This window comes from Clupea harengus, chromosome 2 (assembly GCF_900700415.2).
Source record: "Clupea harengus chromosome 2, Ch_v2.0.2, whole genome shotgun sequence".
In the NCBI taxonomy this organism is placed as follows: Eukaryota; Metazoa; Chordata; class Actinopteri; order Clupeiformes; family Clupeidae; genus Clupea; species Clupea harengus.
The window spans coordinates 19,913,031-19,926,989 of NC_045153.1; the positions used below are offsets into that span (position 1 = coordinate 19,913,031).

At 42.0% G+C, this 13,959-nt stretch overlaps 1 protein-coding gene across 12 annotated transcripts in view; it reads right to left on the bottom strand.

The window, feature by feature from the left end:
* ttn.1 (titin, tandem duplicate 1) overlaps positions 1-13,959 on the bottom strand; it is a 143,481-nt gene that overhangs the window by 73,570 nt on the left and 55,952 nt on the right. For 11 of the 12 annotated variants that reach the window (XM_031585724.1, XM_031585689.1, XM_031585678.1 and 8 more), the window contains 34 exons: positions 13,000-13,269; positions 12,594-12,869; positions 12,355-12,494; positions 12,090-12,216; positions 11,713-11,979; positions 11,239-11,505; positions 10,795-11,058; positions 10,543-10,682; positions 9,636-9,762; positions 9,265-9,531; positions 8,914-9,180; positions 8,405-8,671; positions 8,153-8,292; positions 7,842-7,968; positions 7,186-7,328; positions 6,384-6,507; positions 5,906-6,172; positions 5,719-5,816; positions 5,431-5,599; positions 5,071-5,337; positions 4,703-4,969; positions 4,326-4,604; positions 3,706-4,114; positions 3,476-3,600; positions 3,124-3,390; positions 2,696-2,965; positions 2,232-2,531; positions 1,833-2,135; positions 1,422-1,609; positions 1,208-1,322; positions 834-1,121; positions 573-724; positions 314-461; positions 27-204 (listed from right to left, as the gene is read on the bottom strand). In XM_031585724.1, coding sequence (XP_031441584.1) covers positions 27-204; positions 314-461; positions 573-724; positions 834-1,121; positions 1,208-1,322; positions 1,422-1,609; positions 1,833-2,135; positions 2,232-2,531; positions 2,696-2,965; positions 3,124-3,390; positions 3,476-3,600; positions 3,706-4,114; positions 4,326-4,604; positions 4,703-4,969; positions 5,071-5,337; positions 5,431-5,599; positions 5,719-5,816; positions 5,906-6,172; positions 6,384-6,507; positions 7,186-7,328; positions 7,842-7,968; positions 8,153-8,292; positions 8,405-8,671; positions 8,914-9,180; positions 9,265-9,531; positions 9,636-9,762; positions 10,543-10,682; positions 10,795-11,058; positions 11,239-11,505; positions 11,713-11,979; positions 12,090-12,216; positions 12,355-12,494; positions 12,594-12,869; positions 13,000-13,269 — 7,303 coding nt within the window. The remainder of the gene's footprint in view (positions 1-26; positions 205-313; positions 462-572; positions 725-833; positions 1,122-1,207; positions 1,323-1,421; positions 1,610-1,832; positions 2,136-2,231; positions 2,532-2,695; positions 2,966-3,123; positions 3,391-3,475; positions 3,601-3,705; positions 4,115-4,325; positions 4,605-4,702; positions 4,970-5,070; positions 5,338-5,430; positions 5,600-5,718; positions 5,817-5,905; positions 6,173-6,383; positions 6,508-7,185; positions 7,329-7,841; positions 7,969-8,152; positions 8,293-8,404; positions 8,672-8,913; positions 9,181-9,264; positions 9,532-9,635; positions 9,763-10,542; positions 10,683-10,794; positions 11,059-11,238; positions 11,506-11,712; positions 11,980-12,089; positions 12,217-12,354; positions 12,495-12,593; positions 12,870-12,999; positions 13,270-13,959) is intronic. The other variant, XM_031585706.1, reaches the window with a different exon arrangement.

Consider the following 13,959-nt stretch of genomic DNA (forward strand, 5'->3'; position numbering starts at 1 on the left):
CAATATGGTGTTATTTCCCCACTCACTTCAGCTCAGGCATGGGGTCTCCACAAGCTTCCCACTTGTCAGTTCCACGTTGGCATTTATCCACGATGTAGCCCTTGATTGGTGCACCGCCGTCATACCTGGGAGATTCCCAGAGGAGGAAGATGCCCTTGGCAGTCTTGTCCCTCCATTTAAGGTTCTCAGGTGGATCAGGAATAGCTGCAATTCAAACACAGGCATAGATCAGACTCGTCTTCTTTAAAAGACTTTAAAAACACTCATTTAAAAGTCTGTCTTTATGAGGAACTGAATCGGGTGTCAGACATACTTGCTGGTGAGGAGACATTGACTGGCTCGTCAATGTATGCTGGTTCTCCAGGGCCGCACTTGTTGCAAGCAGTAACACTGAACAAATACTCCTTGCCCTCGATGACATCAGTGACAGTGTATTCCAGATCCTGCACGCCAGAAATTACCTAAAAAAAGGAATAACATTTTTATTAAAAGTTAGACAATACATAAAAAGAACCAGTTTAGTGTACAGCAACATTTTCTACAGTGACAGTAGAAAAGGCGGGAAAACTTACCTTGACCCAGGTCTTTCTGGACACCTCGCGCTTCTCGATCTGGTAGCCAATGACAGGGCTGCCTCCATCATACTCTGGAGCCTCCCATGTGAGGTGCACATGGTGTCTGGTGACCTCAGGAACCTTGAAGTCCTTGGGTGCACTTGGAGATGCTGCAAGGATGAAAAGGAAGGCCGTGAAAAGTCATACACAATTATAAATTGCTATGAGACTTTGCCAGTTTGAGAATCATTTGTTTAGTGTAAAAGGCAAGTTACATACCAATGACATTGACGTCAATCTCTCCTGAGACAGTGGTGGCATCATTCTCCAGGTGCAAAGTGTATGTTCCTTTGTCTGGACGGACACTTGGACAAATGACCAGTTCAGTGTAGTTCTGCTTAGTTGTCATGGTCACACGTTCATCAGCAGTACTCAAATCTTTATCACCAAAGCTCCATCTGGCTTTGGGTGTGGGGTATCCAGAGATTGGCACGCGGATAGTAAGAGGGTGAGGAACCATAACCTCAAGGCCATCTCTGAATCCACTGAGGTCCATTGTTGGACCGACTGAGAAACCAGATTTAACAAATGTGTTACTGAGTATTCCAATGCCAAGAACACTTATGATGGCTCACAAATGGGCAAAGACTTACCATGTGGGTCATCTGCCAAGAGGGGTCCAAGTGTGTCAGCAGGATCGGAAACTCCAGCGGCATTCTCTGCACTTACTCTGTAGAGATACTTCTGTCCAAACTTCAGCCCAGACACCTACACAGGAAGCAGATTACAGGAAATGTTTAATTGGATCGTTTAATAAAACCTGAACATGCATAAAACCATCAAATCACCAAACGGTAGGTTATATACCTTGTAGCAAAGGTCCTGGCAGAGTCTGGCATTGCATCTCAGCCACTTGTCTGATCCCTCTTCAGACTTCTGAATGATGTAGCCTGTAATCATACTACCTCCGTTGCTCAATGGGGTCTCCCATTCAAGCTGCACAGATTGCTTGGTTTGATGTGAGTAGTTGAAGTTCAGTGGTGGACTTGGCTTATCTGTAATGACAGACATGTATATTAAGACATATTATGGCAGGAATGACAATGAATATTTTACAAAACACTGACATGTGATGTGTAGTATGTCATGTGGTATGTCATTTATATATATATATATATATATATATAAATGTATCAACAGACAGAACCTTATATAAAACCTTATTAGAAATGTAATTCCTGAAAATTGTATGCTACTTGATATGTCAACTTGACTAACCAATGGGGTCCATAATCTTCACTGGATCAGTGGCAGCACTTGGCTGGCCGACACCAGCCTTGTTCTCTGCTCTGACACGGAAGATGTACTCCTTGTTCTCCACAACGTCAGTGAGTGTCGCAGTGCGATCTGAAGCCTTGGTCACCAGCGCTGCTTCCCACTTCACCGATGTCCTGTCCCGGAGCTCAATGACGTAGTTGGTGATCTCAGATCCTCCATCAACAAGTGGAGGTTCCCAGGAGACGGTGGCACCATACCTATTAACAACCCCAACCATGACATTCTGAGGAGCGTCAGGAACATCTGAAACACAATAAATAAAGACAATGAATATCACTTATAGCAAACATTCAGACTTGTACTGTGCATTAGGTTCAGACCATGAAAAAAGTATCTTACCAAACATGTTCTTAGCCTGAACAGGTTTGTCAGTAGCAACGGTTTTTCCATTTCCAACTCTGTTGCGAGCACAGACACGGAAGAGGTAGAAGTTGTCCCTCTGCAGTCCACCAACACAATACTCTGGAATGTCAGCACGGTCAGTTGCCAGAGTCCATGTCTTACGCTTGACATCGCGTCTCTCCACAACATAAGCGATGATCTTGCTTCCACCATCGTTCTCTGGCTCCTCCCATGCAAGGCTGACCTCTCCATCAGAGGTGTCAACCACTTTCAGGTTCTTGACAGGTGCAGGAACATCTGGGGAAAAGAAAGGATTCCATTAAAATGAATGAACTTGCCATTGTCCATAGAAGAGAATGATCTCATTTTATAGGGTAGAAAAATCGAAAAAAAACATAGTCAAATAGTCACTATAGACAGTAAATGTTCCTGATAAAATACAAAACCATACTGAGACTCACCAATGACGTCCAGATTGATGAAAGCCTCTCCCTGTCCGTGTTTGTTCTTGATCACAACCTTATAACGACCTTGGTCGGCCTTCTTGGGGTGTTTCAGTCTGTAGTCAGTCTTCTCTGCAGAGGTATCAACGTTCTGGAATGGCAAGCTGGAGTCATTGAAGAACCACTCAGCCTCAGCACGTGGATAGGCATGATAAGGGACAGTCATAACGAAAGGCTTTCCAGCATCTGTCACCAGGTTCTGGTCAGTAGTCTTGATCTTTGGCACAGCTGTGGAGGTGGAAGCACCAGAGAATATGTGAGTTGTTTGTGTTGTGTGTGATGTTCCTCATGTGTGACTTATCCAGTTATTGCTATGCTGATAGAGCATTTGTACATCAGGTTAATGCAACCATGAGAACAGACCAGATAAATCCACTTCTACACACCTGCCAGCTCAAGCTTGGCTCTGGCGTCCTTGTCTTTGGCAACGATTCTGTACTCGCCCTGGTCACGAGGCCTGATCTCACAGACTTGGAGTCTGTGAACTTTGCCCTCGCTCAGCATTTGGTACTTGTCACCCTGGACAATGATCATGTTGTTCCTCATCCATTTGACCTCCACCCTGTCTTTGTTCAGCTCAGCCTCAAAGACAATATCTGAGCCTGGAGGCTCGAACACATCTCCAGGAGGTCTGACGATCTCCACCGGGGTCTCTGTTGTGGAATCAAACACGGGTTGTTGTGAGCATATTGAAAAGGGGACAATGTAATGAATGTGTTTAAAATGGACTGTTCTTGCCTTCAACAAAGAGCCGAGCCCTGGTTCTTCTGTCCTCCACACCACAGGCATATTCACATTCATCATCTGGTCTGCAGTTCATGATGTGAAGAGTGCATGTCTTTCCTTCCCTCTCAAATTTGTATCTAAATGCCAAGACAATCAAATGAGCAGATGCTCTGATCTGATCTGTAAAGAGTACATCTCTTCTAGTATCTCAACAGTTATGACTTAATAGATCAATACATTACCTTTTTCCTTCCCGGACCTCTCTGCCATCTCTATACCATTTCACGTTAGCTTTCTCTTTGGACAACTTGCAGCGGAACACAGCCTCCTCAAACTCAGTGATGGTCTGGTCTTTGAGCTGTCCGGTGAAGTCAGTAGGGGCTTCGCTGATGATCAGCTCGGCCGCGGACTTGTCGGATCCAACCATGGCAATGTATTCACCCTCATCATCCATGACGCAGTCTTTGATGGTGAGAGTGTGCTTCTTGTTGTCCACCCTGTACAGGATGCGTTTGCTGAAGGTGATCTCCTGACCAGCCTTCATCCATTTCACGGTAACATTTGGTCTGTTCACCTTGCATGTGAAGGTGATGGTCTTCTTCTCCTGTGTTTCACAGTCCTCAATAGGCTCAACAATTTTGATTTGCTCCTCTGCAGATAAAAATGAAACGGAATAAGGAATTTTTCAAAACAGAAAGATATGAATAGGCAACAAATGCAAAGGCACAGACCGTATATATCTGACCGTATATATCTGTCGTTTACAACTTATTTCAGCTCTGACACTGAATGTAAGATGAATTTGTACTTCAGCATGTCATATTATTGTATTTTGTTTCCATGTATATAAATGCACTTTTACCGTCAACAGAGACTTTGCAGGAACTCTTGGCTTGTTCACCACGCTGGTTGGTCAGTGTGACGGTGTACTCGGATTCATCTGACTTTTCAGCATTCTTGATTCTTAGAGAGAAAACATTGTCCCTATGAGCCACGATGAACTTGCTGCTCTCAAAGATGGTCTCGCTATTCTTCATCCATTTTGCTTTGGCTCCATCGGAGTTGACCTCACAGTTGAGAGAAACCTCCTGTCCCTCCTTCATTGTAGTGTCTTTGAGAGGTGTGATAATCCTGAGTTTTTCTGTGAAGAGATATCAAATGTTAAAAAAAACAGTCCTACTATTTCAAGAGACTATTTCTATTTCAGACACATTAAGAGTTTCGTGGATGGATGCTTACCAATAACAGTCAGTTCAGCTGATGCCTTAACCGTTCCGATGAAAGCGATGTAGCCTCCATCATCCTTACGCTCGCAGTTCTTGATGACAAGCACTCTTCTCTTTCCGTCACAGATAATGTCATACTTATCGCCAGACTGAAGTTCCTTGTCACCTCTGAACCATTTGACCTCGAATGTGTCTTTGGAGACTGAGCACACAAACTCTGCCTTTTCACCTTCAACCACATCCTGGGGTTGAGGTCTGGAGATAAACTCAGCAGCCAGTTCTGGAAAACAGGACAGTAAAAGAAGCAGTAAAACAGTTGTTAGAAGCGAATAGTATTTATATAATATACAGTGAAATTAATCATGAAGTGAAATATTTTACCATTGAGCTTCAGAGTGGCTGATGTTTTGGCATTAGGGAGTCTGCAGTTGTACTCTCCAGCATCATCCAAGCGAAGATCCTGAATAATGAGGATTCTCTTGCGGCCATCCTGAACCTGCTCATATCTACCACCCTCGGGCAACTCCTCGTCACCTTTGTACCAGACGACCTCTGCACTGGCCTTGGATACTTCACAGATCATTTTCACACTGTCTGTTTCAGTTCCTTCAACGTTGGACAGATTCTTTGTGAATCTTGCCTCCTCCTCTGTGGTAAGGACACATCATCATGATCAGTTAATGATTTATTAGTGGTTTATTTAGAAGAAAACAAGAGAAAATTATAAAATTGACAACTCACCAACAACGGTCAGCATGCCAGAAGATTTGGAGGTCCTTGCATCACATTCATATTCAGCTTCATCATCAAACACTGATTTGCTGATGACAAGAATACGCTGTACTCCCTTGGCAATAATTTCATACTTCTTGCCCTTTCTGATCTCATTGCCATCTTTGAACCAGCGTACCTGAAATGAGAGAGACAGGGATCATCTGCATGTTCAATGGAAATGTTTACCAACCATAAACGATTAGGTATGCTCAAATGTATGTGACATCAAATAACTTATCACATTTTCAGACCTACCTTAGCAGTCTCGCGTGATACTTCACACTCAAATCTGGCAGATTCCTTCTCTTTGACCTCAACATCATGAAGAGGCTTTGCGAACTCAACAAAGGGTGCTGGAAATCAGAAAAGAATCTTATAATGCTCTAATCACACCTACATGTATTTTTGTGCTTTTCTCTGATTAAAACAATACTTCTCTTACGTTCAACACTGAGGAAGGCGGAGGTCTTATACTCCTTGGCGTCACATGTGTATGACTTTGAGTCATCAGGGGTGCAGTTCTTGATGATGAGTCTCCTAATACGGCCTTCGGCCACCATTTCATACTTCTTGTTTTTGCGGATCTCCTGTCCTTCTCTGTACCATGTGACCTCTGCGTTTTCCCTGGAGACTTCACACTCTAGAGTGGCAGTGGCCTCCTCCTCAACTGTCTGGTCCTCCAGAGGTTTGGTGAACTCAACTGGTGGCTCTGTGGAGAAACAAATGAAAAGATATTAGACATATGGCATGTGGCCTCTTTTCACAACCTCTATTTGCCTCTGCTTTAACTTGCCTGAAACACATCTTACACTAATAACTTCAACACACATTATGGTCAATACATTTGATCTTAGTAGGAGGCAATAAAATGAATTACTGCACAGAATTGTTGAAATGAATTGTTGCAAAAATAAACATACCATTCACATTGAGTTTTGCCTTGGCCTTGAAATCCTTTGCTGTAAGTGTTACCTCTCCAGCTTCAGACGTTTTAACATCTCTAAGTTTGAGTGTGTGTAGTTTGCCCTCTGACCTGGTGACAACCTGTTGAAAAGGATGTATCATGTTAATAAAAAATGTTCACAACAGTTAAACTTTACAACATTGAAAAGAATGGCTATTTGTCCATTTGCCTATTTAGAACTGTTGCATGAAAGTACTGTCTAATAGATGTAGATGGTTTCAGTGAATATAAATATATAATAATAAATAATTTTCTGTGCAGCAGTCATATAATTCAGTGTTCTCAACTTCTACTACTTGAGGCACTCACCGAATCACTCATTTACACACACACACACACACACACACACACACACACACACTCACACACTCACAGACACACACACACACACACACACACACACACACACAGACACACACACACACACACACACACACACACTAAAGGGGTTAAAAATAACTGGAGGAACGCTGGCAGGGCAGAGAAGCTCGTTCTTATCAGAAAAGCCTGCATCATGGACACCCACACTGTTGTGATAGGCCCCCAGAGGCAGCCCTTATATGCAGAAAACTTAGGTACCACGCCAAAGCAAAATGGAGTCAGTTAAATGTTTTATACTTACTGAACAAATATACTATACACATTTTGTAACATAAATAAAAAATGATGTCATTTCAGATCAACTCTTCTAACTGTCATTATATTCTTAAGCAGTAATACAACTTGTTTCATAACAATATGGGAATAGGTAAACTTACTCTGTCACTCGGCTCAAGTTTTTGTCCAGCAAGGAACCACTCCACAGCTATTCCCTCGTAGGAGAGTTCACAGTCAAAGTTTGCAGTCTCCCCAGCAGTGACTGTAATATCCTTCAGGGGCCTCATAAAGCTGATCACTCGTGCTGTGGAATGTGCAGAAGACATTGTAAGTCACCTCAATTGTCCCCAGCAAAACCTGCAAATCTGTGACCGCAGAAGCACATCGCTTGTTTCTACCAGTCCATTGCTCTGGAGTCCCAGAGCGTCCAGAATAACTGGGTTCTCCACACTTCACAGGGGTGGCTTCTTAATTAGAATATTTATCTATCTTACAATGTATTTGGTCAACTTGGATGGGCATGCTGGTCAGTCTGCCAATCGTCTTCTACCCACTCTAGATAAGGAGTGGAGCCTCTGAAATAGCCCTGACACCTCATTGGCTACTAGCTTATCCCTGCCAGGCTATCTGCTGCTGTCACTCAACATCCAAGAAATTCCAGGAGAAAAAAATACTATAAAAACATTGCTTCAGGATACTTGCTATAACTAATTTAGAGTTCATTATTGTGTGTGAGAGAGGGAAAGAGAGAGAGAGAGTATGTGTGTGTGTGTGTGTGTGTGTGTGTGTGTTTGTGAGTTAGTTGTGCCTGTCTCACCTTTAACTCTAAGCTGTGCACTAGACTTGGCATTGGCTGCCGAGAAATCGACTGCACCAGCCATGTTCATGCGCACATTATAGAGGATGAGGATATGCTTGTTGCCCTCCTCCTTCTTCTCAACATCCTGAGGAAATAGAACAAAAACAATCTTGATCTAACTTTCATGTTACAGCAAAAATGGCAACAGCCCGTTAGACTGTTGAACAACATTTGCCTTAAGATGTTAAAACAGAGAGCACGTAGCCTACAGAACGTAGCCTACAGAAAACAAATGTGACTTATGAACAGGTTATAAGCAAGAAACCTACAGCAGACTGGTGAAGGACCTCTCCCAGGAGCTTCCAGTTACCATGGACATCTTCCTCAGAGATTTCAGTCTCAAATCGGGCAGTTTCTGTCTCTGTTACCTCAACACTGTACAGGGGGCGTACAACCTTGATGTCACGCTCTGTGTAGAGAGAACAAAAAAGAGAAAAAAAATCAACAAAAGAAAGACGAATGAATGTATCAATCAGTGCAAAGGAAAAGTAAACAAGTACATTAACAGGGAAGTCCATTACCTTCAATGTTCAGCCTAGCGGTGGATTTGTCAGAACCACAGTCACAGGTGTATTCACCAATGTTGCCCTTCTCAGCCTTCTTTACTGTAAGAATACGCTTCTTTCCATCTGATTTGATAATAACATTCTTGGAGGGGATAATCTCCTTGCCATCTTTGAACCATTTCACCTCAACAGAGGTCTTGCTGACTTCACACATGAGAACAACCTCATCCTTCTCAACTGCAGTGTAGTCTTGCAGCTTGGTGGTGAAGTAAACATCTCCCTCTGAAATACAAGCAGTCATAGGCAATTTAATCGCAATATTTAAATGGGACAGTGTCCAAAACTATCTGTACCTTAGATGAGTTTTAATCTTAGTTGCGCACACAAATTATTCAAATATACAACATTTGAACAATATGTATTGCCATACTGGTACAGGAGATCAAATTAAATACGACTTCATATCCGTGTCCATCCAAGACACAGACAACAGGAATACATAAAAAAGATACAAATATATTTACCTAGAACAGTGAGCATGGCCTCTGAGGTCTTGCCAAGAGCCTCTATTTTGATCAGGGCAGTGTCATCAACGGACACCTCCTTGAAGGAGAGGGTGTGGACTTTGCCGACCTCTGACATGTGCACCAACTTGCTGGGGTGCAGGCGCACATCATTCTTGTACCATACCACCTGGATCTTCTCATGGGAAAGTTCAATTTTGAACTCTGCAGTCTCGCGCTCCTTCACGGTCACATCCTTGATCGGTTTGACAAACTCAAGACGAATGCCTGTCAAGAACAATTAAGGTAACTCAGAAACACAACACATTTTGTCATTTGTTTTCAAACCTTAAAATAATGTCAACTATGTACCTTGGATGATCAGTTTTCCAGTGCTTCGCTTGTCCTCAGCCTCAAATATATACTTGGCTTCATCTTCATAAGCAGCGGCTTTCACCACAAGAGTGTATACCTTGCCCACCTGGAGCATCTCAAACTTCTCGTCAGCCTCCAGCTCCTGAGAGCCTTTGATCCAACGGAAGGTTTTTGGTACTCTGGACACCTCACACTCAAACCTAGCTTCATCTTTCTCGTACACATTCACGTCGCTCAGTGGAGTGACGAAAGTGATTGGGAGTTCTGTAAATCAGACAGAAAACACAATTTAACACATCTCAAATAGTTTATGGTCATTAGACTGTCAGACAATCAACATGGTAATTCTTTTATATGTGACGTGGTACCTTTCACTTTCAAATTGGCAGCACACTTGGCATTAGCGCCCTGGAAGGCCACTTCTCCGGTTTGGGCCACCTTGCAGCTGTACAATGTCAGAGTGTGTTTAGTTCCCTCCTCAACCATCTCCACTTCCTGTTGAAAAGGAGAAAAAAATAAATAAATGTATCACACTCAAGCCTGTTCATAATATCACTGATGTAACTAAAAAATGCCTAAGTAAGAAAAAGAGAATGTAGGTGAGGGTAAAACTGTCAGGATCCTGCTCTGTTTTCCTTTTATGTTTCTTGATTCCTGACATGTGCTTTTTCCTGTTTGTTTATGTTGTCATGTGCTTGTTGTGATTGTCTTGTCCGGCCATGTGTTTCCTGTCTTTGTCCTGAGACTCCGCCCCCATCTGCCCTCTGCCACTTCCTGGTTTTGACCCTCACCTGTTCCCAATCTTTTCCCTGTTTGTTTCCCTGATTGGTACCTCCTGTGTCTTGTTAAGTCCCCTTGTCTAGTTCCCCCTCTGTTATTTAAGTTCAGTCTGTCCTTTGTTCCATGTTGGTTCGTCGTACTAGCATGGTGAGAGTTCTGTGCCAATTAGCTGTGTGCTTTCATGTTTTCCTGCTCTGCCTTGCTTTGCCAGTGTTCGGTTCATCAGTTTTTTGTTCGTTTTTGCCTTGGATCTTCTGTGCGTTAACCTTGTGAATAAATCCTGAATTCTTCCCTACATATGGTCTGCAATTGGGTCTCTGCCTTACGAATCGTGACAAAAACAGCAATTGGACTGACAGCAAAAGGCACATTAAGTACACAGTCACACTGCTAGTAATTGAATTGAGCTCTGAACTGGCACTAAACCCTGATAGTGATTGAACAGTCTGAATTAATCTTGTCATTAAAAAATAATGATGTGCTTTCTTTACTTACGGCTGAAGCAGTAAGGACTTCTCCCTTCAGCTTCCATTGACTATGGACTTCATCCTCAGAGAGCTCAACCTCAAAACGAGCTGTTTCGCCATCAAAGAGCTCAACACCATACATGGGTCGAACCACTTTGATATCACGTGCTGCGATTGATTAAAGAAGGAATTGACAAAGCCCAAAGAGGTTAGAGCACTGTTACAGTAGTCAATGTACATTTTCGTTTGTTGCGCTTGTACATTTTGATAACTTGTTTACCTTCAATGTTAATGTTGCAACTTGTCTTGTCTGTTTCACAGTCACAAGTATACTGTCCCTTATCTTTGTCTTCCACCTTCTTAATTGTCAGAATCCTTCGTTTGCCCTCGGCTCTCATTGTCACCATCTTGGACGCCTTGATTTCGGTTTCTTTATAGAACCATCTCACAGGGACGTCCTTGCTCAACTCACAGTCCAGGGTAACTTCATCCTTCTCGACTGCAGTGTAATCTTGCAGTTTGACCACAAAACGGGCAGCACCCTCTGCAAAACAAAACATATTAAAGTTAGAAAATAATTATTATTTCATGTGCTGCCACCATTCGACTGTCAGGATATTACAAGACATCTGTGAAAACATATTGTTCCAGAAAGATAGAACAACAAATTAAGAAAGAAAGAAAGAAAGAACAAAGAAAGAAAAATGAGTGAAACCAGGGTTACCTAAGACCTTCAGGTTTGCCGTTGTGGACATTCCGTTAGCCTCTGCCTTAATTTGGCAGGTGTCATCTAGAGTAACATCCTTTATTTCTAAACTGTGTTTGTTTCCATCAACATGGATTAACACCGTTCGACTCGGATGGAGTTTTATTTCATTTTTGTACCATGTAATGGGTACATTCTCATGAGAGAGTTCAAGCTCAAACCGAGCAGTTTCAGTTTCTCTCACAGTTTGATCCGATAGTGGTGTGGAGAACTTGAGCCTCATGCCTATAATGCATTAGTTCAGGATATAAGATTACATTACAAGACTACAGTAGATATTAAGAAAGAAGTACAGTAATTATGTAAGTACACATACTTACTGATTGATTGATTATTTATTACAGTATTTAAAATGGAAAATGTAATAGACCAAGGAAGCAAAAAAAACGTAAGTGTTTCAAAACAAACTGTAACAGTATCAAAAGAACTCACCCTCCACGGTAAGATTGGCCGTCGACATTATGCCCATGGTTTCAATTGTGTAAGTTGCCTCATCCTCAAACTCACACTGGTTTATAACCAATATATGTTTCATCCCATCATCAATGATTTCATATTTACTGGTAGATGTTATTATATCGGAGTTTTTTAACCACATGACCATAGTCACCTCCTTATTGAGGGTACATTCAAACTTTGCCTGTTTCTTTTCATGCACAGAAACATTCTTCAGATGCACAGTGAAGTCGATTTCCATCTCTGAGAGGTGTGAATAAAAATAGTCCTCGAGGTTATTTTAGTTTTTCGTGGCAACCTGGTTTCAGGTTGCCTTGACTGAGAGCATATTGTTTGTGGGCATGTACACTTACCTTTGACAGTGAGCACTGCACTTGTTATGGCATTGAGAGCTTGGTAAGACACTTCACCAGATTGATCAAGCTGGACATTTTTCAGACTGAGGAATCTCTTCGTTCCCTCCATTTTGATATCACATGTCTGATGAACAAACCACCAAACAAACAGAACAAGTTATTATTCCCAAAAACAAACACATTATTTGTCAAGATACATCATTATGTGTGTTGTACGACATTTATATAAAACGACAGTTAGTTTTCCAAAAATAAGCCTTACCGGTGATCTGGTGAGAACTTGTCCCTTCAGTTTCCATTCTCCAGGAACATCCTCCTCAGAGATTTCAGTCTCAAAGTTAGCCTCCTCTTTCTCAACAACCTCCATACTGACGAGAGGCTTCAAAATCTCAGCCTCACGTTCTGTGAACAGGTAAGAAAACCAACCATATTAGACCACATTTATTTAAAACGCTTACTTAAAAAAAAAAAAAAAAAAAGATTAAAGAAAAACATACTAACCTCCCAGTGTCATCTTTGCAGTATATCTGCGACCCTCTACTTCCATAGCATACTCCCCAATGTCATCAGGGGATGCATTTTTGATGGTCAGAGTGAGCTCTTTTCCATCCTTCTTCACCTCAGTCTTGTCTGTGGGATCATTTGGAATTTCCTTGTCTCCTTTGAACCACTTCCAGTTGGGAGTTTCCTTGAAGAGCTCGCACTTGAAGGTAGCATTAGCTTTGGGTTTGACGTGCTGATCCCTAAGGGGTTTTACAATCCAGTCTCTGATGATTTCTGTGGGGTAAATGCAGATAACCTGTCTTAAGGGTTGCTAATGAAAGGTGCAATTGTGTAATATCAATATGTCCAAAAAACTGTGAATATATGTTGCAATACCAGATTGTCTTTTAATTTACATTCTTACCAATTACTTTGACGACGGTCTTGGTGTCGATGTTCTCCACTTCACAAGTGTAAACACCTGCATCATTTTCATCACTGTTTTGAATTGTCACTGCATGTTGCATTCCGATGACATTGATGCTGGTCTTTCCAGCTATTGGTTTCAGTGGTTGGCCATTCCTCTTCCACTGCACTTCCCTCTCTTTGTTCAACTCACAGGTCAGGTAGAGATGCTGACCCTTGAGAGCAGATGTCTCCTCTTCAAGAGTCTTAGTGAATTTCACTGGCAACTCTATAATGGCAGAGAAAATAATCATTAAGACACTTTAATCAACTAGAATATGCATTTCCTGAAGGAAATACCAGTGCATGCAAAGGAAAAGTAGAAGTGGTTGCTAGGATATTGCTATGGTAATTGGGGCGATGCTAGGGTAGTCATGTTGGTTGAAAGTAAGTCAGAGAAAGCTGACATAAAAAGTTGAAAAAAGAGTGGGAATTGATGGACAGAGTGATCATAAGAAGAAATGAAAAAAGAGTGAACAAGAGTGGCTATGAATAAAGACAGAGTGACGAGAAAGATTGAAGAGGGAAAAGATTGAAAGAAGGACAGAAAATGGACTGAAGCAGAGAGATGGACAGTGTGAGAAAGAGGAGTTGGAGAGGGATAGAAAAAACTAGTGGACGGAGGTTCTACAGAGGGAGAGAATGAGTGAAAGTAGGAAAGAGAATGGACATAGGGGAGGAAGGAGATGTTAGAATGATCGGATAGAGTGGAAGATATAGACATGGCATGGAAGAAAAAAGGAAATAAGATGGAAGGAAGGATAGCTGGAAGTCAGAGAAAGCTGACATAAAAAGGTGAAAAAGAGTTAGAATTGATGGACAGAGTAATTGAAAGAAGAAAGGAAAGAAGAGTGAACGAGAGTGGCTATGGATAATGACAGTAAAGAGAGAGTGAAGAGGGAAAAGATTGAGAGAAGGA